Below are 19,206 nucleotides of genomic sequence, written 5' to 3' on the forward strand. Positions count from 1 at the left end.
ATGCCCAAACTTTTTTGATTAGTAGCTTGTTGTCTCAGAATCGAAAATATAGCTTGGTGTCCGTACCGTCCGCCCCTTTTCTGCTTTCCCCACAATCCAATGTTCTTGGGGTAGCGGCAGGTTCCGTGATATCGAGACGAAGCTCCCCGCCAAACCTGGATGGACATCGCCAGGTATAAGCACTCCTTTCGCACTCGCCATCTACCAACGCCCTTCTCCGTCACTATGCTTTCTGGCATACTGATATTTAATCAGAAAGGCGAGAATCTTATATTCCGCGCCTTCCGCAATGACTGCCGGCCACGACTAGCCGACGTATTTCGAATCCAGGTCATATCCAATGCGCAAGTGCGGTCACCGATATTGACGCTGGGAAGCACCACATTCAGCCATGTCAAGCATGAGAACATATACCTGGTGGCGATAACGAAGAGCAATGCCAATGCAGCGCTGGTGTTTGAGTTTTTATACCGGTTTATAGCGCTTGGGAAGGGATATTTTGGGAAGTTCGATGAAGAGGCCGTCAAGAATAACTTTGTGCTGGTATACGAGCTCTTAGATGGTACGCTGCTCCTCGGACTTAACATAATCAGGAGTGACACTGACTATCACCAACAGAGGTTATCGATTTTGGGTATCCGCAAAACACAGAGACCGACACGCTGAAGATGTACATCACAACTGAGGGGGTGAAGTCGGAGCGGATGATGGAGGACTCGGCCAAAATCACAATGCAGGCCACAGGCGCGCTCTCCTGGCGCAAAGCAGACGTCAAGTACCGCAAGAACGAGGCCTTTGTCGACGTAATCGAAGATGTCAATCTCCTCATGTCCGCGACCGGCACCGTCCTCCGCGCCGACGTCAACGGCCAGATCGTCATGCGCGCCTACCTCTCCGGCACCCCCGAGTGCAAGTTCGGGCTAAATGACCGGCTCCTTCTCGACGGTGACGGCCTATCATCTCTTCCCTCTGGCAACCGCCTCGGCAGCAAAGCAACAAAGGCGGCCGCTGGCAGCGTGACTCTAGAGGATTGCCAGTTCCACCAGTGCGTGAAGCTGGGCAAGTTCGACACAGACCGCATCATCTCCTTCATCCCGCCAGACGGTGAGTTCGAGCTAATGCGCTACCGCGCGACGGAGAACGTAAACCTGCCGTTCAAGGTGCACGCCATCGTCAACGAGATCGGCAAGACCAAGGTCGAGTACAGCATCGCCATCCGCGCCAACTACGGGTCCAAGCTGTTCGCCACCAACGTCGTCATCAAGATCCCCACACCCCTTAACACCGCGCGCATCACTGAACGTTCCACTCAAGGCAAGGCCAAGTACGAGCCCAGCGAGAACGTCATCGTGTGGAAGATCCCGCGCTTCACGGGACAGAACGAGTTTGTGCTGAGCGCCGAGGCGAACCTGACCAGCATGACGAACCAGAAGGCCTGGTCGCGTCCGCCGCTGAGCTTGAACTTTAACCTACTCATGTTTACGAGCTCGGGCCTGCTGGTGCGCTACCTGAAGGTGTTTGAGAAAAGCAATTACTCGAGCGTCAAGTGGGTGCGGTATATGACACGGGCGGGGTCGTATGAAATTCGGTGAGTCTATCTATACCTAGCCCCATAATGCCAACTCCCATTGCTAACGACACACAGATTCTAGCGTAAGGTGTTTACAAAGCGGGACAACGGAGCATATACGGCGCAGAATAAGCTGGAAATACGGCGTGGGCTTGCATTTTGTTATCTTTTTGGGGCGCTGGGCTTAGCAAAACTTCTGTAGATACAAAACTACAGATTGTTTTGGGGACTACTCACTGGTTATGAGAAACCAGTTGACACTCCGTCCACTCCATTCCCACCCATCACGCCTCCATCCCCCGCGAGCGATGCAACGCCCGCACCCTATACATCTCCCCTCATGCTTCCATATCCTCCCTCCCCCTCCCTTTCCCGACAAGCTGCGCAGTCAAACAGGAGATGTCTCTGTACCTCTTCAGCCCCCCTCCGCGCTTCCGCGTCGTCCAGCTCCTCGTGCGTGCGGCAACGGTAGAAGAGCGGGATGGGGGAGGCGGGGTGCCCGCACCGGTGGAGGGAGTGGATTGTTTTGCACATAGTGCTTGTCGAGTGTTTGGCTAGGATTTATGTGGTTTATTGTGATGAGCGTGGTAAATGTGTTACTGCAAGTTGAACTTTTGCGGATGATTAGCATGTCAGAGGGCGGATGATATAGACCTGTCTGGCTGTCCTGTGATTCTACCAACTGTGAGGCATGTTGCGTATTCGCTGCGAAAAAGGGATTGCATGATTCGCACTGACGGATATGTAGTGACTGATTCTAAGGAGTAATGCCATGTCATAGCTACGGAATAATGCTATAGCTATAGAATACTGCTGTATCTGTGCGTAATGCACCGCGTCGCCATGATTCCGACCCAGTCCCTCAGTGTAGCGATGTAAGCGATATACTCATATCCCATCTCCTTGATTCTCTCAGCAACTTCCATTGAGCATATTAGCATATAGGCACATGGCCTTTACCCCTCCCTCGTCAAAACTACCCTCGCTTGGTTATAGCACTTAGGCACACAGGCTTTAGACATCCTGTCTCGTCAACACAATCTTTACCCCCTCGCCCTCTCCACTCTTTATCATAGCCTCCAACAACTCCAAATCCGCCAACGCCTCCGCAGGACTCTGCAGGGAATTCTCCTTCCCGGTCTCTATCCCCTCAGCCCACGCATGCACCTCGGCCTTCACCCCGCTTCCGCTAGAAAGAAGTACCCGCGTCGTCACGTTGCCGTCCTTCTCCTCCCCGTTGTGAACACTAACCGTGTCCCTGCTCACGCTCACGCTGCCATCGTAGCAAGCGATGGTGTATTCATCTCCACTCAGCGATGTGCCGAAGCTGATTTGCACAGTCCCCGATACGCCTTTGGTAGTCTGCCAGATCGAGTTAACAGTGTCAATGGGCGGCAAGTGCGGCTGGATGAGCGCAGTGTATGCTGAGAGGGAGACGGGGCGGTTGAGGGGGCCGAGGAGGAGGCGTGTGCCGGCTGTGAAGTGCACGCCGCCATCAAGAAGGAAGCCGCCTTGATAGGAAGGGATCTTGCGCCATTCAGTTTCTATGAGGAGAGTCAGTTAGTATGTGCTTTCATGGCCAGCCTTCTCTTCTTGGGCTCTCATCTTCAGCAATGGGGGGAGGATGAACACACCAAAATACTTCGTCCCAGCCTTCACATGTTGGAACACCTTAATCCTGAACCCCACCACTCCTCCCAACTTCTCAATCTCCCGCCTAGCAAACTTAAACGGCGCCAGGAACCTAAAGTTCTCCGCAACCCCCCACGACGCCTTGCTTCCCTTCTCCTTCAGCGCGGTATAGAAGTGGATCAGCTTCTCGGCCGCTTCAATGTCATTCGCAATCGGCTTCTCGGAGAGCACGTGTTTCCCAGCCGCGAGCGCGGCCTCGATGTACATAGGCTGCACATTGATGGGCAGTGCGATGATAACCGCGGTGATGTCCGAGCGGGCGAGGAGCGCGGCGTAGTCTTTGCCATTGTTGTCGTCGGCGTAGGTGTCCACGTCGCCCTTGGCGGCGGTGGCGAGGGCGGTGGCCGCGACGAGGGAGCGCGAGAAGATGGCTTTGAGTTTGAGGAGGGGCGTGGATTCTACGGCGGGCTGGAGGAGGGGTAAGTTTGGATGCCGTGGTTGTGAGGGGTAGAGTGGGGACGCACGAGGTGCTGCTCAGTGGCAAAGATGCCAGAGCCTATAATCGCGACACCAATGGCCATTTTGTTCGTTGAGACGCTGGTGTACTGATTATTGGGGAGGAGAGTAACTGTGAATAGTACTGTTGTAGCGGCAGATGGGACGCAAAGACGAGACGGACGATTATTTTGCAGCGTTGTTTGATTTTGTTCTTTCTGGATAATATGGAGGGGTAGAATTGGCAGTGGCCGTTCTTGAGGAGGAGGGTGGGGGGGGGGAAGGCACGGAGGGCAGACATCCGTGATTGGTGTCGGCGTTGGTGGTGGTGGGGCAGAGAGGGGAGGAGCGGCCGGCCAAGAAGCTGATTGCTAATAGGGAAGAAGGTGCGATCGATTGTTGATTAATTGCGTGTTACAATTGTTACAATGATAATAATTATAACGCTGGTGCTGGTCCTGTTGGTTTGTTGGTTGAGGACGGGTGAGGGAAAAAACTAACTGCCGGTATGTGAGATCTTGAGTCGTCGTTTTGCTAACTACAGTAAGAAGTAAGAGATATACTTTATATGGACCGATGACAAGAATGATTGTCGTTCGTAGTCTAGTGGGGACAGGACGGGATTGCTAACTGCATGCCATACCATTCCATTAGATCAAACTTTGGCTTTTAGCCGCCATTAGAGCAATTTAGATTTGCTATAACGCTGCTATTTTGTAGCAGCCCTATAAAACTAGCCGTAGTAGGAAATATAAACCCTAGTAGGCTTGGCATCATAATTGCCTAATTAGGATAGCAGCTGTTACACTGTAGCAGCTAGGGTTACTATCTATAAGTAGTTAGTTAAATTGAATTGGGTTAGCTGTGATAATTCCATTAATCTATATATGATAATTATAGTATGCATACCCCCTATTCAACATTCTAGTTAACATTTTAGGCTAATATGCCTCCTATTAAGCCTTCGAATCTACTAAATATACCCTATAGCCCCCCTATTCCTTTATCTAGCTTTCTAAATAGCCTTAGATGGCAGTAGCTGTAGCCATCTAACCTAGAAAGTATGCTACTAGTAGCCCCTAGCCCCCTTGCCTTCTCTGATTTCCTATCTGAATTTAACAATACTAAGCTCTTCCCTAAGCTTAGAGGAACACCTCTATAACCTATAAAAGGAGCAGTGTTCCGAGTAGTAGCCTCTACAGCAGTCTGTAGTTTAATAATCCCGTCTGTACCACCGTAGTCTGTAAGTCTTGGCAGCTGTAGTGAGGTGCGTCAATTACTAAGTCAGTCCGTAGTACTAAATAGGGCTACAGCCGTAATTCAGTCCGTAATGCCTAATTAGGTAAATTATAAGGCTGATCCTAATCAAAAATTTATACTCTGTGCCAACACAACACTGTACGATCGGCCTTCTTTTGCCTTGCCATGGATTCGTTACTATACTCCGTACAGTACATATGGATGTTTAGTGGCAGGAGTTGACCCTGGGGCGTTGATGACTAGGCACCTACTAGACTCATAGCACTCTGTTGTTCGCTCTGGCGTTATGTAATTTGTGGGAAGAAGAACAGATGGTGGATGGTCTAGTATAGTACATGGTATTTACTGACATGGTCGTCCGTCCGGTCCCCATCCTCAAATTCTACCAAGTAGATATTTCCTCGTTGATCAAATAGTTATACACAGGTAACTCCCCCGTATCGGAGTGTGGAGCCAACATATGTATCAGTCATGTGATAATTGTCACGTGATACGACTTTACTGTTGGTTATCTGATCTCACATGACTACTCAGACCTACCCTTGTCCGTAACGTCATCGCCAACTCCACAGACAGGACTGAGAGCTCCACGACCACAGCTTCAATCCACCCTCGAACATCAATCCTGCCGTCTTTGTCCAGTGGGCCAGAACATCTCGCGTCTCCAGTACCCTACTCTCCATGAACCGTGTCGACACCGCCATACGCACGACACAGTCACACAGCTTGCAATGACGACCCCGTCGCCAGCCTCATACCAGGGCAGGCCCAGCGTGCGGGAGCGCGCGCGAACCCTCCTCGACCGTGTTATCAGCCCCGGCGCCAGGCGCGCGGTATACACCAACGTCCGCGCTTTCGCTCACGACCAGCCTCTCCTCGCTGTACGTCCCTCTCCCACGCCCCCTTTCCACCCTCCATCTCACCCGCGTTATAATACAGCCAGCTAACACGCCCCTCCAGTCCTTCATCCTCGCACACCTCCTCCTCTCCCTCCCGCTGCTCCTACTCTTCGCCTCTTTCATCCTCGGTGTCGCGCTGCTCGCCGGGCTGGCCGCGTTAGCATTCACACTCTTCTGGACGGGGCTGGCGCTACTGGTGTTGCTGCCTGTGCTGTGCGTGACGGGCGCGCTGGGGGTTGGGGTTTGGGTGTGGGCGGTGGCGACGTATGGGGTTGCGCGGTGGGCGTGGAGGGTGTTGCCGGTTAGTGGAGGGGGGAGGGGGGAGGTTGGGATGTCGGGGGGGAGGAGGGGAGTGGTGATGAAGGGCGAGGGGGAGGGGGAGGGGGAGGGGGTGGAGGTGGAGGTGAAAAATGGGGAGAAGGGGGAGTAGGGTGGGGTGGAAAGGGACGGTTGGAGTTTGGATGGTGGGTTAATGTGATAGTCGATAATATGCTGGGGAACGGAGGCTTCATCACAACATCTTTGGAGACAACATTGCAACGTGCACACCTCACAAATCCCATTGCACGGTGTAGTCTTTCCTCTATTTTACTTGGCCGAACCCCCTCATAAAACAGACACTGTACAGCCTTTTCATGGCCAGCTCAACACTGTTGTCTTCAGGGGTTCAAATTACGCATGCATGTGATTGATTAGTCAGCACCCCTTTTCCAGGGACCCCTTCTTATACAAAAGCCTCAACCCCCTCCACGTCCAATCCCCACCACCAAAGACACCTCAAATAGAGCCTACCCCACCATGTGCGCCTCTCCCGCAGACCCCATCTACCTCCCCCCGCTCTCTCCCTCCACCTCCGCACAAACAAAACACCACCTACTCGTCTTCCTCCCCGGCAACCCCGGTTACCCAGGATACTACGCCCCCTTCCTCTCTGCCCTACGCACCGGTCTCCCCGCCTCCCCATCAGGAGAAGACGCAATCCACATCCGCTGCCTCACCCTCCCCGGCTTCGCCCCACCCCCCACAGATCCGCAACCCCAACCCAACTCCCCTCCACCCCCCAAACCTCCTTCCTCTCCCTCTCCGAGACCACCTCCGCCCTCCTCACCACCATCCTCGGTCTACGCATCCCCTCCGGTCCCTGCGCCGGCGAGCCTCACGACAGTCTAACCCTCCTCGGCCACTCCGTCGGCGCCTACCTCGCGCTCTCCGTGCTCTCCCAGCTCCCCGCCACCACCCGCGCAACGACACGCGCAATCATCCTCTTCCCCACGATAACGGACATCGCGCAGTCCCCCTCCGGCGCTGTCCTCGCCCCGCTCCTGCGCTATGTCCCGTTTGTGCCACAGGTAACGGGGCTGTTAGCGCGCGGGGGGCTGTATCCGCTGCCGAGGCCGTGGTTGGAAAGCGTGGTTGGCGCGATTACGGGGCAGGGGAGTGAGGCGGCGAAGGTGACGAGTGAGTTTTTGAGGAGTAAGGAGGGGGTGAGGAGGGCGCTGCAGTTGGCGAGGGAGGAGATGCTGGGGATTGCGGAGGATGTGTGGGGAGAGGAGGTTTGGGGGACGGATGTGGAGGAGGGGGAGGGGAAGCCGACGCGGTTGATGTTGTACTTTGGGAGGAATGACCATTTTGTTGACGAGGAGACGAGGGATGCGCTTATGGCTAAAAGGGGAGGAAAGGGGGGTGTCAGGTTTGAGATTGACGAGGCGGGAATACCGCATGCGTTTTGCCTCAGTAAGTTTTATTCATTTCTTTGGCTGTCTTGGGAGGCTATGGACGGGGATGAGATTAGGGGAGCGTTGCTGACGTGCGCAGATCATTCGAAAGAAATAGCAGAAAAGGTGGCGCCGTGGGTGGGAGAAATGGTTCTGGGCGTAAAGGCCGGATAGAGAGGGATGTCAACGTAATTATCAAACTCATGAGCTTGAGTATAATGAAGTGTCCTGTGGACCTATAGGTGCCATTACAAAATATTACAGCTGCACAATCACATAACGTACATGTATAGCGAAAGCGCCAAACAAGCGAAAGTGCCAAAATTATCTACCCTCACGACAAACATTGCGATAAATCTACCACAACATTAGAAATCAATTGAAACTACTCGGAGTCCTCTTCCTCAGAGGTGTCTATTACAATCTGACACGTGCGCGCATTGTGCCCAGTCTCACCACACTTGCCACAGCGACGGGCACGGGTTTCTTCCCTTGGCTTCCGACCACGGCTTGCCCTTATTTCCTGCTCTACCTGCTGCACAACATCCCTCTCATCCTGTAGCTCTTGCGCCCCTTGTTGACTAAGTGATCCTCCTTGCTGTAGTCGTGTTTTCCTAGCTCTCCGGCGCTTGCTTAGTACTTCATTTGCCTGTCGTAGGTTTTGGTTCTCTCCCTTTAGCAGTGCTAATTGATGCATTATTTGCGATGCACCCTTTGTAAACTGGTCAACAGCTGCATAGATTGAGGTTGGAGAGCTATTTTGATGGCGTGAAATCCGAGTTTTAATAAATGTAGACTGTGACATAGCTTCAATTGGGTTGTTTGGTGTCTGAGAAACCCAAGGTTGAGCAGTACCTGGGCGGGAGCTTGGAGGCGTTGGTGTCCTTAACTTAAGATCAAGTGTAGATATCACTCTCTCAGGGTCAAATGGAAGAAGCCCTGCCCCTCGGAACCCGCCTCGAATGTTACTTTCCGTCATTGTAGTGTTAAATGCAGTGTGGAAGGCAGGAAAGAAGTCATCCTTTGTAATATGAGAAATATGAGCCTGCATCATATCTTCAATTTGCCGACCATAGGCCTGCTTTAACGGGCCGAAACAGCCAACATCAAGTGGCTGGAGTAGATGAGAAGAGTGAGCAGGCATACAAAGCGTAATAATGTTGTGTTCCTTGCAGTACTCCTCAAACTCATCTGAGTGGTGGCTCTCATGACCATCAAGGACTAACAAGCGATAACCACCAACACTCCGGGCCTTTGTATGCTTCTCAAAGTGCTGAATCCAATCCATGCCTCTCTCGTTTGTAGTCCAGCCATTTTCAGTAACAGAAATCACCCAATCGCTTGAAAATCCACTATTCTCATACCAAGATGTAAGGTGGTTTTTGCCTGCAACAATGATAAATGGTGGTACTGCCCAACCTTGAGAACTAACGCCTTGGATTACTGTAACCCATTCCCGATTACCAGGCTGTACCTTCTTTGCTTTTGCCCGCCCGTCTGAGCTTGTTACAACCATAGCAGTTGAGATAACGCCCATCATAAACCCAGTCTCATCAAAGTTGTAGATATCTGCTTCATCGATACCATATTTCGCAATTGTGTTACGCACAAGCTCAAACCAGCCATTAATAACTTCTGGATCTTCGCACTTAGCCCTCTGGTAGTCGTATTTGCGCTAGCGTGTCTGGAGCTCTACACGCCGCTTAACAAAGTTTGAAGCCCAACGCGACCCAACGCGTGACGCGTCGCGTGTTGCAAGTAGTCGACTTGCCATATCTTCAACAACAGACAGCCGAGGAGGAAACCCTTTGGCAGCTAGGTCGAGTATATACTGAACAAGGACGGACTCCTCTAGGTTAGTTAATTTCCGTGAGTTGGCTTGGATATCGCGTCGTGAAGGTACACCTTCTAGACGACGACCTAGCTTGCGGTGGTCCACAGAATAGATCCTAGCAGCAACTCGAAGGCGTAACTTTGGGTCGCTTTGCATAGCCTGGATAGCTAGCACTAATTGGCTTTCATCGTTTTTATGGGGCATGTTTTGTTGTTGAGGAATTTAACATTTAGTTGGGGGGTTTGGTCACCGCATCATTTTGGCGCTTTCGCTTGTTTGGCGCTTTCGCTATACATGTACGTTATGCATAAAGTAATAAAATAATAAAACCATTAAAAGTAAATTGTGGAACATTGTCGCCCCTTGTCTTGGTAAGTTGTGGTTGAGGTTGAGCTACATCTCCAGCCACACAGCCACATAGCTACACAAGTGGATTCCCCAACCTCCTCCAAATCCACGACTTCGGGCTGAATTCACTGGCTACGATTAACAGACACCACGATGGCCGAGAACTACGGGCCACGTTGGCTGGCTGTCATGATTCACTTTACCAAGTTTTCATAGTAGAGTTCTGCTACTATATCTCATTTCCTTTTTTCTTCATGACTATTCTCTAGCACTAACCACTCCAGCAGAAATGCCATTTATTCCCCATACCCCAGAATCACTTATACCACGCTCAGACTCGAGAGACCCCACTACTACTTGTCGCGGACTGACTTCCAGCGGCCGGTTATGCCGCCGTGCCATCGCGACTTCAAGTCCGCCAGCAACTGTGAGACTATCTTTGCAAAGTCCTATTGGGGACATCCTTCCTTCAGATGGCTTCTGCTGGCAGCATAAGGATCAAGCGACATCTGCACAAGGGCTCCTACCCAATGGCGCAAAGAACTCGACCATACGGGAACGAACGAGCGTCGATACACTCGTAGATAGGCTAGGACTACTTGAAATAAAGCCGGAGAAAACTGCTGCAAAGCAGCGGAGGAAGTCTTCGCAACCTCGACCGATATTGTACGCAAGCGGCACACATTACTCCGAGAAGCAGCAACATATGAACACGGCACCTAGAAACCCTCGAAAACAACACAATATCACCCTTCTCTGTTGCGTCGGAGTTGCCGACGAGGATCCCGTTGTTGCAAGACCTGCACAGATTCGAAATCGCACATCTCACAATTCGCGAAGTCGACCACCGAATTTCCAGCCAATGATCCAATCACCACAGCTCTCACAGCCACCCAAACAGAGCCGGCCCCCTCGTCCATCAACTGGGAGCTGGGAGAAGCCCATCAACATCGACCCTCAAAGACCGCAGCCCGCCCGCGGCCCATCATCTCATACCCAACAACTCTTTTCCCTGATACCTAAAACTACCTCACCCCAGATCACCTCTCTCCTCTTGGCCGAGCTCTCCAAACCGCCCTCCCACGTAGATGATGAAGGCTACATCTATATCTTCTGGCTCACGCCCACATCACACCCGCAAACCCCGCCCTCGGAAGCTGCGCCGTCCCTCCTCGACTCCTCGCCCCGCCTTCAACCAGGCAAGCGGCGAACAAGCGAGGCGCTCCAGGCTTTCTCATCCAGTACGGATAGGGAGGCACGCAAGACGATCCTGCTGAAGATTGGCCGGGCGTCGAATGTCCAGCGCCGCCTGAACGAGTGGTCAAGGCAGTGCGGGTACAACCTTTCCCTCGTGCGGTACTATCCCTACCAACCCTCCTCGCCTGGGCTTGAGGTGGGGGCGCCGAGGAAGGTGCCGTATGCGCATCGACTTGAGAGGCTGATTCATTTGGAGCTGAGTGGGATGCGGGTGCGGGGAAGTGCGGGCTGTGAGAGCTGTGGGCGGGAGCACCGCGAGTGGTTTGAGGTTGAAGCTACGAGGGAAGGCGTGAGAAGCGTGGATGAGGTGGTGAGGAGGTGGGTGGATTGGGGGTTGAGAGGGGTAACGTAGGTACGTTATTATATAACGAATCGGACGAACCGTTGGCATGTTTTCATCATTTGCGATGCTTCTCTTTAGATTCAATGATAAATGCATATGGTGAACACATTTTCTCATTTCTCTCTGGCGAATGACTCGAGTTTAACCTTAATTCGATACTTGTCTCGTCGTTATGCGACGTCCGATAATGGATCCCACCATGAATAATTTTGGTTATACACTCTCATTCTTCGTCCATAATCTCGTACACCCCCTCCTCTACCTCCTCTAAGTCGTAAACCTTCAGTCTCCCGAGAGTAGACCTGATCTTGCGGTGGGTTGTTCTGTCGAATGCTGCAAGGACTATTTTCTCTGCATGGGAACCCTAATCGGCATCGTACTTGGCGATAGTATAGCTGCCTCCCTTATAATAGACCGCAGTATCGAGTATATCCTCCTCCTATCTGCCTCAATTTCCCACTCGAGGAGCCTAGTCTTCGAAAACATGCCATCATTATTGATTCAACAGAACCGGAAAGAATTCCCATCAGACGATATGCCATATACAACACAATTCTCTCTAGAGCCTTTTTTACTCGTTGTGTGAACGATGCCCATGTAAGCCGCGAGATGTGGCAGGGTTGAATCTGTACCAAGCTGCCGTTTGGCTTCGACGATTAATCGTTGGTTCTCAAACCACCGCCTGGAGGCGGTTGGCGAAAGCGAACTGGGACGCGAAAGCGATTGTGGGACACTTCGGGAGCGGACTCGCGACGCGACACGACCGACCATGAACACGACTGACAACGTAACAATGCTGTAAATATATATAAGTTATAGAATTAAATAATTAAAAAAGATTTGGATCAATATTGTCAGGCAGTGATTGATCATCACAGCCACCGTCACTTGCATCGTGAATCATGTCGTAGTCCAAGCCTGCAAAGTTCACGTACCCACTCTCCTCGATGGCTAACAGTCGGTCCGCCTCCTCCTCCTCCTCACGTTTCTTCTGTGTAACGTCCGGGTCAATGATTTCTGTACGTAAGCCAATTGGTGGCTCCGTGTCTGGGTTACTTTTTTGAAATTCATGTAGGTCCTTTTTCCGTGTACGTTCTGCCTTCCGTGCATCGATGCCAGCACGGAGCTGCATCTTACGCTCAACGTTCACCATGCGTGTTCTCTCTCTTTTCTCCCGTGCTTCTTCTAAAAGTTGCTCCTTTACCTTCTTCTCATAAATCCTTTGCCGTGCATGTTCAACTGTAATAGCACCGCCTTTTTGAATAGATTTCCGACTTCTAACCTTCCGCTGTCGTTGCTCAGTCATAATAGTAGTAATTTGTACAAGCTCTGACTGGAACAGCTCAGCCTCTGTTAACTGAGTTTGGATTTCAGTATAAGAAGATGCCCACTTTTGCCGTGACGGTGAACTAAGGATCTTATCAAATGTTTGACTCCATGTTGAAAGATCATAACTTGCTTGAAATGCGCGTTGTGGTGTTTCTAAAACTTCTGGTTTTGCATATATAGCAACCTTCTCTTGAATCTTTTCATAGTTAGGTGGCCAAATACCTGCATCTCTAAAAGACTTGATACAGTTACCCTTTGTAAATGTCTGCTTACGGATAGTAGACAAGTCTCTAAAGAAAGATATAACATTATAATCTGTATCAAAATTCCGGATTGCTTGTTGAATTGCACGTCGGTGCCAATGTTTATATTGTGCAAACACAGTAACATCTAGCGGTTGTAGAATATGCGTAAGATGAGACGGAAACACATGTAAGTGTATATTGTGTTGATGTGCAAGTATTATAAACTCTGGAACTTCATGTGAGACATGAGAGTCCATTATTAACAATTTCGTTCTTATAGACGGTGTATGTTGAATAAAATGCTGTAGATATTCCATTGCAAGCTCAGAGTTTGTATATCCGGAATCGGATACTGCAACTTTCTCATCACCGTGTAGATTGTCATGGTACCAACTTTCCATGTGTAATTTTCCTTGTATAATAAGGAACGGTGGAAGTGCAATGCCAGCAGCTGAAATTGTCTCTATAACTGTAAGACTTTGTCTGTTCTCTGGAGCTTGTATATAAAGCTATAAATATTAGAATAATATAAAGTAAGATAAGTAGAAACAACTTACCTCCTTTACTGCAGATGGTACCAACACATGTTCACCGGTGCTCATTCCTACACGGAATCCAACTTCATCAAAGTTGTAGATATCACCTGCAGTAATATCTAGTTGATTACACACATCTTTAAATTCATAAAACCATTCTTTAATAGCTGATACTTCATGAGATGCAACCCGTGCTGCTTCAATTGGCCGGGTTTTTATTGTATGGAAGTTGTGTTGTTGTGTCTTAATCCATGTCTGGAACCACCGTTGTGATGGTGGTGCACGTGTTGGAGTTTCTGCTGCACGTAGTTGGCAGATGGCACTGAACACCATAGGCTTAGTTGCACCGTACCCATTTTCGTACGAGCGTTGGATGTATCTTTGTATAGCTGTAACTTGTACATCAGACAGTACTCTGTTCTGGCCTCCGCGTGGCACAGCGGTGCGTTGTGGTGATGCGCGTCGTTGTCGTAGTCGTATAGTCCGGAGCGTACTTGGGTTTACTCTGTACATCCGTGCTACTGTAGCACTCTTCTCTGTTGGGTTTTCATTTAAAAATTCAATGGCATTTAAAAGAGCTTCATTTTTATTTACTTCAACTACCGGCATAGTTGTGGTTGTAGTTGTGCTCGTTGTCGGTCATGTTCATGGTCGGTCGTGTCGCGTCGTGAGTCCGCTCCCGAAGTGTCCCACAATCGCTTTCGCGTCCCAGTTCGCTTTCGCCAACCGCCTCCAGGCGGTGGTTTGAGAACCAACGATTACTAAGTTTGTGGCTAGTGTTAAGTCTGAGCCACCGTAAAACAGACAGTAATTAGCAAATCCTGATAGCAGTTTTATTTCCCCTTCATGCGCCACAATCATCGATAGCGGTGTTTCGCGGCGTAACTCTAGATTTACTCGGTCTTCTGGGATCCTAGCCTGAGATACTGATGAGTGCAAGTGGTGTGATGACAAATCTGGATCTTGATCTCGTACCTCGGTCATTTGCTTATTACTCTCTTCATATATGCTAGTTATCAGTAATTGGTCGATGATTGTCCGAGAAAATGCGTTATTATTTCCACCTGCTCCGTTGTTGGTTACCGAGCGCACCCTGTCAATATTATCCCCGAGGTATGCAGGGATTGGTAGGTCTCGTTCATCTGCATATAAGTAATCTTTGGTCGCACACAAGTCGAACAGTTGCAAGACTTCATAAATGCCAACTCTCGCAAGTCCTTCCAGCCGACCTCATAGTTCAAGGGCTCAACCTCAAAAGTCTTGCTGATGGCATCGATATCAAGCCCTCTCATTTCGGAATTCATAGTGCAAGTGATGTACGAGGAGCATTCGAGCTTCCGATGACTATGAAATGTTATTCATAAGTTGCAAAGTGTTAGTGGGGTTGGGATCGAGAGCTTTATCGAGATGCTAGATATGCTTAAAATTAGTTCCCGAAACTTAAAATAGCACCCGTACAAAGTAAATTTTGGAGGGGATGGTACGACCCTAAGACGTGATATCGTATAGTGTAATGCGGCTGTTCCTGGGTCCATCAGAGGACGTGTGGGATCAGAGTTTGGGAGTGGCCTGAATAGCAACTCGGGTGACCTAAAATGAAAGGAGGGATACTAGTATGAAGCTACGAATTGACATCCGCAACTGTAGCTGGTGGGTTTCATCGTTGTTATTGGGTTTTGAGTGGTTAGACGCTCTACAAGTTACAATTTCAGTCCCTAGTGATTGATATATATAATTACTATAAATATCGATGACGGGCAAGGAGTCCTACGACCTATTTCGAAGCTCTTGAGGGCCAGAGATGGGTTGTAACTAGTGGTAAGCTATCTATAATTGGCTACCAAGTTCGACTTTGAGCTAGCCAACCTACATATGGCTCTATCGTGAAAACCTAGTAATAGACTATAAAAGGCCAAGACCAATTGATTGGCTATCATTTGTCGAAATTCAGGATTGGCTACGTTAGGTTCTAACCCCACTTCCTACTTGTAATGGTGGGTGCACCAGATGTGAGGATCTAGCCACCCAAGGAAGGGATGAATTTACTAAGACAACACACTGTCTTAGGAAAAAGAGCCAAAGGGTCATAGCTTAGACTATTTCACAACGCAGCAATCAGGTGTGTGATGTAGTGAAGTGGTTCAGACAAGTTGCAACAAATGTTGAGTCTGGGAACTCAGGGGTAAGTCAGAGGTTAACACCTCACTGACTTTTCAGAAACAAGGAGTAACAAGATCAATGCTTGGAAGCTTGGAAAAGACGTGGAAGTATGTGATAGTCGATTTACTGTATTGTCTGCTTGCCCTTTCTTAAGGAAAGGGCAATCCTATTTATGCTAAAGGAATGTAGTTCTCTCATTTTCCAAGACTTTCCATGACTTACCAGGCTTGGTAACTGTAGTCGACGTAAGAGAATCCCATAGAACCATCTCTTAGGTTTGTAGCCTATAGGAAGTAAAAGGAGGTCCAAGGTCAGAGTACCCCTATAGACAAATTATGTCATAGACAAATTATGTCATAGACAAATTATGTCATAGACAAATTATGTCATAACTTAACCAATCTTGTGGGTAACTAAAGAGCGATGACATGTAATGAATTATAGAGGTTCGTAGGAGCTTTTAGAGCTATCGTTCATGCTCCTAGGCCTCTAGTTGGTAGAGATATGTCATGTGGTAGTATGAGTGATGTCATGTAATGAATCATAGAGGGTTGTAGAGATATGCTATGTGGTAATATCGGCCCAGTAACTAAGGAGCGATGATGTGTAATGAATCATAGATGGTTGTAGCAATCGTTGAGTAGTATTGCTCTTGTTGTTGGTGTGATAAGCCAAAATATGTATAGTGACTTGTAGGTTTGAGGAGGAGATTTCAAAGTTTGCTCTTGAGTTTGATAGCAAACTGAGTGCAACGAATGTCAGTATGACACTACTTCTATAATGTAAGTCGTGGCGTAACGCAACGGGTGTCATAACGCAACTGATAACCGAGGATTACCAACTTGTAACTTGAATAACTCAACAATGGTGCATAGGAAAAGCATAGCGACGGCGGATTTAGAGTCTCGTATTACTCAGGCGATAACTGGTGTTCAAAATGGTGAATATAAAAGCTTGTATAAGGCTGCCCAGGACTTGGGGTTGACGCGGAGCACATTGATGCGACGTGTCAATGGGGGGTTATCTTGCCGTCAAGCCCGCCAACAACAGCAGAAACTCTCATATGCTCAGGAAAACGTACTTCTCAAGTGGATCAAAAACTTAACAATCAGTGGGTACTCTCCCAGGCATCGCTTATTAAAAGAAATAGCAGAGGAACTGCGTACAAAACGAACATACAATTTGGACAATGTGACACCCAACGTGCTTGAACTCCAACCACATGATACGCTTGGTGAGGACTGGGTTCCCCGATTCATTATATGACACCCACATCTCAAAGTTGCTATTGGACGTCGAATTGAGTCCATACGAATGGACGGGGCAACAAAACCAGTGCTTGATGCGTGATTTGACGCGTATCAGAAAGTGGTTCAAGAACACGGAATCGTCCAAAAAGACATATATAACATGGACGAGTCTGGATTTTCGATTGGGACAATGGAGTCAACGCGGTATAATACTCGATTCATCACTTCGTACAAAGCACCAGGCTCATCCTGGCTGTCAAGAATGGGTTTCGATGGTGGACTGTATTTGCGCAGATGGAACAATTCTACCACCGCTCGGGATATTCAAAGGGTCGAACATCTTACAGAACTGGATACTGAATAGCATACGTAATGAATGGTTCTTTTCAGCAAATACAAAGGGTTGGACAAGTAACGTTCACGGTTTAGAGTGGTTGAGGCATGTTTTTGAACCGATAACCCGAGCAAAAGCAGGCAGACAACACTGACTTATTTGTGATGGACGATTCACATATAAGCGGTAGCTTTATAGCACACTGTCTTCAAAATTGAATTGCGCTTCTTATCCTACCGCCTCATACATCACACTTGCTGCAGCCGCTTGATGTTGCGATTTTTGGCCCTCTCAAAAAAACGGCTGACAGCGGCACTATCGCACTTGAACCAAGCACAACTCGTACGAATACAGAAGTACGAGTGGATGGAAGCATATATTCGAGCACGATCAGATGTATGCAATTCTCAGAACATCGAATCTGCCTGGCGCGGTGCTGGTTTAATCCCATTCAACCCGCAAAGAGCACTTCGTACGATGACCCGCAATGCAACACCCGAGCAAGAAAGACCAAGAACACCAACCCAGTTTGATATTTTTAATCAAGTCTTTGTAAATAGCTCGCCACCTGATCCAGCGATACTGCAAGATGCGAATAAGCTAACGTAGTTCACAAGCGAGTCGCGTACACAAGCTCACCGCCGATTATTCCTTGGCATCATACGAAATCTCAACAATTAAGTAATTAAACTATTCTAACTCTTCGGCATTTGAATTATCAGATATATCTACAATATTTGGACAAGTTCATACGTTGTGACCAATTTGTCCGCAACATCTACAACAACATTTTTGCGGCTCAGTTTGCTTCATACGACCCCTACTTTCTCGCAAATCAGCTTGTAATTGTATATTAGCCTCTCTTTGAGCCTCTGAGTCTTGGACAGCTTCGACAGTAAGTACTCCTCCTTCTTGCAATCGACGTTTCTTCATACGACGACGTCGACTAAGTAAGTCATTTGCTTTGCGAAGTGCAGCATTTTCTTCTCGTAATAACGTCAATTCGTGTATTGCACTCGCTGCACCTTTCGCAACCCGATCAATGCTTCGTAAAAGCAAAGTTGGTGAACTATTCTGATGTCGTATAATCCGGTCTTTAAGGTATGTTGATTGAGATTGTGTCTCAAGTACATTGTGCGGAGTTTTAGGTTCCCAAATCATAGGTAGAGTTGGCGTAGGCGTTGGTGTTGGCGTACGAAGTCGAACATCAAGCTTTGAGATTACATAGTCTGGATCGTACGGAACAAGCCCTGTAGCGCGAAACCCTGCTCGAATGTTTGATTCAATCATTGCTGTACGAAACGCTATGTGAAAGGCAGGGAAGAAATCTTCTTTCGAGATGTGTGTAATATGCGCACGCATCAACTTCTCAATCTCAGTTCCGTATGAACGCTTTAATGGTCGAAAACAACCAACGTCAAGTGGCTGAAGGTTATGAGACGAATGTGCTGGCATGCAAAGAATAATAATATTCCAGTCCTTGCAATACATCTCAAATTCGATTGAGTGATGACTTTCGTGCCCGTCAAGAATCAAAAGTCGATATCTACCCTTCGTACGACTCTGTGTATGTCGATTAAAATGCTTAATCCAATCAAGCCCTCGCTCATTTGTTGTCCAGCCATTTGACGTAACAGCAACAACCCAATTTGACGGCAAAGAAGCGTTTTCATACCAAGACGAAAGGTGATTTTTCCCTGCAACAATAATAAATGGCGGTAGCGCATATCCGTATGATCCAATGCCTTGAATTACTGTAATCCATTCCCTATTACCTTGCTGTGTCGTACGAGGTCTGCTCTTTTGTTCAGCATTCGTTACAACCATCTCAGATGATATTTGGCCCATTAAAAATCCCGTCTTGTCAAAGTTGTATATGTCCTCCTCGTGAATCCCATATTTAGTAATCATGTTTCGTACAAGTCGAAACCATGCGTTATACGCGTCAGGATCTTCGCATTGAACTCGCTGATAGTCGATCTCTCAATGTCGTACGAGG

The 19,206-nt window shown here is 48.7% G+C and overlaps 5 protein-coding genes across 5 annotated transcripts; 4 read left to right on the forward strand and 1 right to left on the reverse strand.

Annotated features, from left to right (window-relative positions):
- Positions 1-28: 28 nt before the first annotated feature.
- Positions 29-2,385, forward strand: VC83_09586 (uncharacterized protein). The gene is made up of 3 exons (XM_024472999.1): positions 29-562; positions 619-1,588; positions 1,646-2,385. The coding sequence occupies exons 1-3, from the start codon at positions 160-162 to the stop codon at positions 1,650-1,652; spliced, it is 1,380 nt and encodes a 459-aa protein (XP_024328767.1). The 5' UTR covers positions 29-159; the 3' UTR covers positions 1,653-2,385.
- Positions 2,386-3,916, reverse strand: VC83_00583 (uncharacterized protein). The gene is made up of 3 exons (XM_024464273.1): positions 3,727-3,916; positions 3,205-3,670; positions 2,386-3,114 (listed from the first exon to the last, which is right to left on the reverse strand). Exons 1-3 carry the CDS (start codon positions 3,781-3,783, stop codon positions 2,585-2,587), a joined length of 1,053 nt encoding a protein of 350 aa, XP_024328656.1. The 5' UTR covers positions 3,784-3,916; the 3' UTR covers positions 2,386-2,584.
- An 867-nt stretch (positions 3,917-4,783) lies between these two features.
- On the forward strand, positions 4,784-6,286 carry VC83_00584 (uncharacterized protein; the record flags this gene model as incomplete). Its single annotated transcript, XM_024464274.1, has 2 exons — positions 4,784-5,838; positions 5,918-6,286. The coding sequence occupies exons 1-2, from the start codon at positions 5,689-5,691 to the stop codon at positions 6,284-6,286; spliced, it is 519 nt and encodes a 172-aa protein (XP_024328212.1). The 5' UTR covers positions 4,784-5,688.
- A 250-nt stretch (positions 6,287-6,536) lies between these two features.
- Positions 6,537-7,092, forward strand: VC83_00585 (uncharacterized protein). The gene has a single exon (XM_024464275.1). The coding sequence runs from the start codon at positions 6,655-6,657 to the stop codon at positions 7,024-7,026; it is 372 nt and encodes a 123-aa protein (XP_024328213.1). The 5' UTR covers positions 6,537-6,654; the 3' UTR covers positions 7,027-7,092.
- Positions 7,093-9,794: 2,702 nt separating this feature from the next.
- VC83_00586 (uncharacterized protein) lies at positions 9,795-12,095 on the forward strand. The gene has a single exon (XM_024464276.1). It carries the CDS (start codon positions 10,043-10,045, stop codon positions 11,360-11,362), a length of 1,320 nt encoding a protein of 439 aa, XP_024328214.1. The 5' UTR covers positions 9,795-10,042; the 3' UTR covers positions 11,363-12,095.
- The last annotated feature ends 7,111 nt before the right edge of the window (positions 12,096-19,206 follow it).

Source organism: Pseudogymnoascus destructans, assembly GCF_001641265.1.
Source record: "Pseudogymnoascus destructans isolate 20631-21 unplaced genomic scaffold scaffold_1, whole genome shotgun sequence".
In the NCBI taxonomy this organism is placed as follows: Eukaryota; Fungi; Ascomycota; class Leotiomycetes; order Thelebolales; family Thelebolaceae; genus Pseudogymnoascus; species Pseudogymnoascus destructans.